General features: G+C 48.3%; 2 protein-coding genes across 2 annotated transcripts; one reads left to right on the top strand and one right to left on the bottom strand.

Moving 5' to 3' along the window:
• Positions 1–549: 549 nt before the first annotated feature.
• On the bottom strand, positions 550–1,114 carry BJ212DRAFT_769973 (uncharacterized protein). Its single transcript, XM_041344036.1, has 3 exons — positions 1,014–1,114; positions 842–933; positions 550–789 (listed from the first exon to the last, which is right to left on the bottom strand). Exons 1-3 carry the CDS (start codon positions 1,061–1,063, stop codon positions 644–646), a joined length of 288 nt encoding a protein of 95 aa, XP_041184989.1. The 5' UTR covers positions 1,064–1,114; the 3' UTR covers positions 550–643.
• A 3,600-nt stretch (positions 1,115–4,714) lies between these two features.
• On the top strand, positions 4,715–5,706 carry BJ212DRAFT_1415697 (uncharacterized protein). The gene is made up of 3 exons (XM_041337556.1): positions 4,715–5,202; positions 5,267–5,345; positions 5,504–5,706. The coding sequence occupies exons 1-3, from the start codon at positions 5,089–5,091 to the stop codon at positions 5,512–5,514; spliced, it is 204 nt and encodes a 67-aa protein (XP_041184988.1). The 5' UTR covers positions 4,715–5,088; the 3' UTR covers positions 5,515–5,706.
• The last annotated feature ends 617 nt before the right edge of the window (positions 5,707–6,323 follow it).

The following is a 6,323-nucleotide window of genomic DNA, read 5'->3' as shown; positions in this document are numbered from 1 at the left end:
TTCGTCGCCGCTTATAGGTCAAGATCGTCGCTCCTCCTGAGCGGAAATACTCCGTCTGGATCGGTGGCTCTATCTTGGCTTCGTTGTCCACTTTCCAGAACTTGTGGTGTTCAAAGCAGGAATACGACGAGTCAGGTCCTGGTATCGTTCATCGCAGTACGTGTCTCTCATCTCATGATTCTACTTGTTCTCAATTACCCCCGCAACAGAGTGCTTCTAAATGTAATGAAAGAAGTAACCACGTATACGATGTACTAGGACGACATTGTTATTGAATCCCAGTGACACTTTGATATTTCAATGGCCGGAGGAGTTCTATGGGTAGATGGAGGAAAATTCTTATGTTAAACTGTTTGTCTTCCCTGCAGACGAATGTCAATTTAGTAATGAACGTTGATCGTGATTTGAATGACGTATACCAAGTTGGATCAGGAGTGCACTGCTCCGAAATATTTGTTTGATCACTTTGAAGCAGACATTTCTGATAAACTTTTAATAATGAGTATCTTTTAACAAGCCGTAGTCTGGGCCTCGGCGATTATTCTGACTGAATCCCGCTGCACAAAGCGGACGTGAACAGAAAGAATGTATGCATTGAAAGTCCCTAGACGACAACGACATACATAGTGAGTAATGACCCAATTTATCGCTCCTTCTTGGTTTCTGACAGTTTCTTCTCCTCCGCTTCCTTGAACGATTGCTTGTCTTCCATCAAAGAAACGACGATGTACGCAATGAGGACTATGTTCGCCGCACATATGGCGGTGATCGCAGCATAGTTGGAGTTGCCTTGAAGAAAACATCAGTACAAACTCGTGATTGCATCCTGTAGTATACGTACCAGACCAAACATATTTTTCAGAGAAGAAGTACGATGAGATTGGTAGGATGGCAAGAGTTGCAGCGAAAAAGAGGAGTTTCATGAGCGCCGCCCTTTGATGACATCACCAATAGGTTTCCGGGATACGACGAGTGAGTGATATTTTCATCTGTGCTATCTTATGAAGACAAACCTGGAGGCCGCCTGCTCTGAGGCTTTTGCTGCTGCGACCTGATCACTCATGCCCAGTCGAAAATGGATCAAGGGTATGTTCGAGTTCGGATGGCAGCTTCAAAGCGTATGTAAGCAATTCGGACTTCACTTACTTATATAAATTGACTCAGCAACTTGTCGTCAACTCGGATGCATCATGCACCAGTATCCTACATAATCAAGTAACTCGAGTTCATCGCTACTATCACTTGTGTCCTTTGATATGCTGCTATTCTCATTGAGATCCAATGTGCATTTACTGCATATCAAAGGTGAAACTTTGTTGTAACAGACCTGATGCTCTCTCGCAGGCGATTAATCTTCGACACTGTGCACAAGGAATTCACAGTTTTTTTCCAAACGACGCACGACGTAATCGTCTAGCAAACATTCTATCAATGCTCGCAGCATACGGAGGCCACGCGGAATTGACGAACGAACGTTTGCAACGGAACAACGATCCCAACAGGGTTCGATGATCTCGGATAATATAAGATCGAGGCGAGTGTGTCCAAGTTCCGCGATGAACATGTCTGTATGTTGACCACAAGGGGCGCACACCCGAGGATTGGTAACGCGCTGGGTGCAAATGCGGTGGCATCGGTGCTGATATGCTGGTGCACGTCCTGAGAAGTCTCTTGCGCGGCTAGGGAGAACCTTGACATAGACAACCCTCCGTTGCTCGTTGAAATTGATTGCAGGAGTCTCAAAGACATTGTATGTGAAAATAAAGTAAGCGTCGGCACAAACACCTTATATACAGTTTTCAGCAACAGACGCATGAAACAATCTTGTTTTCGCTTCAGCATCCCTTCCATTTTTGTTGTGAGCTAGACTGGAGACTAGTTCGGTTATAACTAGCTCGTCTATAGACGGGCTGGTCACCAGTCTAGTTGTCAGCACTCAGCTCCGTTGTGACATCGTGGCGCCCTTTGAAATTACAGTAGCTTTATCAAAGGTTTTTCTCAGAACTTGTCGCGTCATTTTCTCACAGGCTTTCACTGCTTCACTGCTCATAATTTCAAGTACGTGCTCATTGATCAACCTTATCTGGTACTCAGATTCCAGCAGTAGGGCATCCTGTCTGATCACGAGGGGGCCATCAAACTTCGCTAGGCTGCACTATGCCTCTGTCCCTCCTGGTCGTTTTGATCCAATCGTGTTTCTCCACAATCTTGCCAGCACCCTTCGAGACTGATTCGAGCAACGGGGCATCCCGTCTGACATGGGTGAAGCATTTACGCCATGTCCGAAACTTCCCCGCCTATCTCACGTATCCTCTCATCATGATCTTAGTCGGTCTCCTCTGCTGAGGAGATGAACCATGACACTATTGCTTGCCCGCCAGGCCGCATCGAAATTTCTACATCAGCATGTCACTCTTTTGTCGTCTTCCTCACGCCATTTCGACCCCCTCAGGGAAGCCATTTTCTTGCCTGGCTACGAATGCTTTCTCATGCAGTGGTTATTGCGGCGCCTTGACCATTCCTGTATAACTGGCGAAGCAATGCCGTACGGTATTCTGGACCCGGTTGGCACGTTTCTGCATACCACACGATAAACTTCTCGTCTCGTCTCGCGTGGCACTGACGCTGCCTTAGCGGAAGAGTTCGAGCAGCTAAGCTTCGCCTTCGTACTGACGTTTTCGATCAGACCAGTCCCCGCAAATCTGATGACTGATTATGCAATGAGATGATGCCGTCTCACCTATCTGCATGTACAACAGTCTAGGGAGCATTTGATCCATTACGGAATCAACGGCTTCACCTGGCCTGTCACAGAATGTCGAATCGACAACAACCATTTGAGTATTTGCGATGCGCGGTGCGCCTTGGATAATCGTGGACATCATCTGATCTCACTGGCAGAATCTTGATTTTGTATTCTTATTCGCATGCCACATTATCGTGGGCAGTGAGAAGAATTCCAGTGAGTTGATCCATCTCGCTACGGCTACGCAATCCTCCAAATTTCGCAATGTGTTTGATTCCATATGACCTGTTGACGACAGCAGATTGTGCGACAACTCAAATGATGACTCGGGGGAATTGAACTGCACATGGGCTGTGGTAGTGTCGCACAAGGCTGTGAAACAGTATTTGAAATGCCAGTGGTGGGCCATTGGCTGGCCAGGAAAGAAGACATGGCAGTTGGCAATGTCATGTCCATGGCTATGGCTTTTACCACGCGACAGATGGACGCTGCGCTGATTGGATCGAAGCGGATTACACCGTACTGCACATCATATCATCGAAACTTTCAAGTTGCTCATCCTCTTCACCTTTTGCATCCAATTCGACAAGCTCGTAAAACTCCAGCTCATCATCGAGGGATTTCATGCCTATCTTCTCTGTCGACACTCCTGACTACATCACGATGTTGACTCATCCTGGAGTACCTCCTCGTTGCCTGGATCGAAAACAGAACTGCATTTGCGCCATTCGACGAAATCTCAGCAGAAAAAGAATTAGTGAGAAACGCGCAAGCGCGGGCAACTGTACTGCATCAGCAATTTGTGGAAGTCCAATATCTCAATACATTTGAAAGCCACTGCATCCCATGCATCAACCTTTCGTTCCATCCAAACCGTTCGTTGTGGACAGACAATTTCCTCTGCGAGCCGCGTACGCAGCTATATCCAACGGCTATCAGGGATTGACACTAGCACGGACCGTCTTGGACCTGCGGACGGATCCATTTGCTCACGGTCAATTGTATACGGCGTTGTCGAGGGTGAGAACGTGAAGAGACACGCTGTCTTTTTGCGGAGATAAACAAGGGACAAGACTGCCAATGTTGTATTTCCTGGCTTGCTACTATAAAGCCAACCAGAGGGGTGTCCTTGTAAGAAAAAAATGCAGGCAGCGAGCTTGTACCATAGGGCATGATTAGGATACAACAACTGGGAATGTAACATTAGAATTATCGTGAAGACATGATTTACATAAATAACTGAGATATAGTTGGGACAATGGGGGAATGAAAGAGATCAGGATCACGAAAAAATGCAATAAAATAGCGATTCGAGCCTCAAACTAGACACCTATGTGAACAAATACGATCTGCTGTTCCAGTGGAATATTATTGCGCCGTAATTTCCTCACAGCCTTGTGCAACGCCACTGCAGCCCGCGTGCAATCTAATCTCCCTGAATCATCGATCAACTTGTCGTAAAAAGCAGACACAACCTGCCGTGCAGCCTCGTCATCAACAGACCACATAGATCCAATCACACTGCGAAATCCGGAGAACTGCATCGCCGCGGCGAGATGGATCGACTCGTCGGGACTCTTCTCGTCGCCCACGGTAGTGTGGCAAGCCGATAAGAATGCAAACTCCGGGTTCTGCCAGTTCGATCGGATGATGTCCTTTATCATCAACGGCCCATCACGCATTGCGAAGGAAGATTCAAATGGTCGTTGTCGATTCGGCATTCCGTGGCAGGCTAGGTGAAGCCACTGGTTATGGTTTAGTGCATCGAGGACACCCTGCACTGTTGCATCGCTGTCCTCGAGCGATGTGAAGGACGGCACGATAGGCACGAGACGCTGAGCTATGGCGGCTAATTCAGGAGCGACGCATCGCAGTTCCTTCCCTCTGTCCGGGTTTCCTTGACCAATTGCAACAAAATATTGAGTAGATGCATATTGAGAGATACGCTGTCTCGCACGAACGAGCGTTGCCAAAGTGGAGGTATAAGAGGAGATGTAGATATCTGACAAGTTATCTCTCTCCCTCTCATAGGGTCCTGCTGCATGTAGAGGAAGCAAAGTAAATTCAGCAGTGGGACACCACCAGATTACGCGAGCCAGGGCAAACATTTGACTTCCTGAGGGCTTGGACTACGGGGTCAACGATATCATACCAAAGCTTGCGGAGGATGCCCACAAGCTTGTTCTGATGATCGGAAGAACCAAATTGCTCTGCGACGGACTGAAAGTCAGAGGACAATTCGGAAGACTTCAGCCTGCGTGACATCGGTCGGAAGGTGGACAGGATTTTGGTTACTTAGGACAATCAAGGCGTCGCAGCTGTACTGGCTAGCATTGACGATTATGACGGGCCCTTCTTCAGCGGCCTTCTGTAGGTCTGAGAACAGGGGAGGCAGGAGAAATCGAGATAAGTCAGGGAGCATACGGATGTGGGAGACAACATCGTTCCATTGGATGGTCACCTGACGGATTTGTGGAGACTGATCTTCAGTAGATTGATCAAATGCGCTACGAGGCGAAGCTCAGCTGCTTGAACTCTTCCGCCAAGGCTCCGCCGGTGTCACCGGGAAGGGAAAGTCCATCAAACGGCGAGCTTAAGCGTGTCAACTGAGTCCAGAACACTGCACGACCTTGCTCCAGCAATTCCACAGCAGTTGTCAGCGCACCATGACGAACGCTGCACGAGAAAGCGTCCACAGCAAGGGACGCCGTAGCCATCTCACGACATCGAAATGACGTGACGAAGACAACAAAAGAGTGACATGCTGATCCAGGATTCTCGATGCAGTTTGATATGCGAGCAATGCAGAACTATGGTTTGTCTCTTCAGCAGCGGTAGCCCATGACTTGGCAGCAGTAAGATCCGCACGAGAGACTGCATGAGATATGTATGGGAGTTGCAAGAACAGGCTAAATGATTCATCAAGGTCAGACGGGACGCCCCGCTGGCTGAATCTGTCTTTAAGGCCGACAGCGAGATTGTTGAGAGATTTTGATCGATCAGAATGACCAGGGGGACGAAGGAGTAGTGCAGCCCGATGTAGCTCGATGCGCTCATCGAGGTCAGAAGGGACGCCCCGCTGCCTGAACCTGTCTCCAAGGCTGAGAGCGAGATTGTTGACAGACTGTGATCGATCAGGTGACCGGGGGGACATCTCAGGTCGCTCGACAATTTTCCACGTCGCCTGCATGCTATGATACCACAGTTAAGTTATACGAAGACTGTCAGGAGTACAGGGTGGATGAAGCCAAACAATACAAGTGGGCGAAGACGACGAATACTGTTGAATTGTCGCCTTTCATTAGCACAGCATCCGGGCAGATAAGTTTGAATCGCAATGCATACGCACATTAGTGGAAATTCGAGGAATCAAGTAGTAGAAACCTGTGAGAGTGGCTCGAGTTGGCGTTTGGAGGTTGAAAACATTCATACCTGCCGGTAGCACGTCTATGGCGTGTGCACAAAAGGAAATGAAATACCGAGCGCTGGTCAATTACGCCAGCTTCCACGTATCCACTGCGGTCGACAGTCACCAATCCACTACAGTATCCAGACGAATCGAAGCTAACGAGCTCTG

Source organism: Suillus subaureus (assembly GCF_016647635.1).
Source record: "Suillus subaureus strain MN1 chromosome Unknown BJ212scaffold_451, whole genome shotgun sequence".
Classification (NCBI taxonomy): Eukaryota; Fungi; Basidiomycota; class Agaricomycetes; order Boletales; family Suillaceae; genus Suillus; species Suillus subaureus.
Note: the sequence above shows the minus strand (reverse complement) of the source record. Positions and strands in the feature narration are given on the sequence as shown.

Coding starts and splice junctions, on each gene's coding strand:
- BJ212DRAFT_769973 (XM_041344036.1), bottom strand. CDS start 1,063: ATGAGTGATCAGGTCGCAGCAGCAAAAGCCTCAGAGCAGGCGGCCTCC. Junction 934..1,013: donor TCAGAGCAGGCGGCCTCCAG/GTTTGTCTTCAT, acceptor ATGTCATCAAAG/GGCGGCGCTCATGAAACTCC. Junction 790..841: donor TGAAAAATATGTTTGGTCTG/GTACGTATACTA, acceptor GTTTTCTTCAAG/GCAACTCCAACTATGCTGCG.
- BJ212DRAFT_1415697 (XM_041337556.1), top strand. CDS start 5,089: ATGACGGGCCCTTCTTCAGCGGCCTTCTGTAGGTCTGAGAACAGGGGA. Junction 5,203..5,266: donor CAACATCGTTCCATTGGATG/GTCACCTGACGG, acceptor TACGAGGCGAAG/CTCAGCTGCTTGAACTCTTC.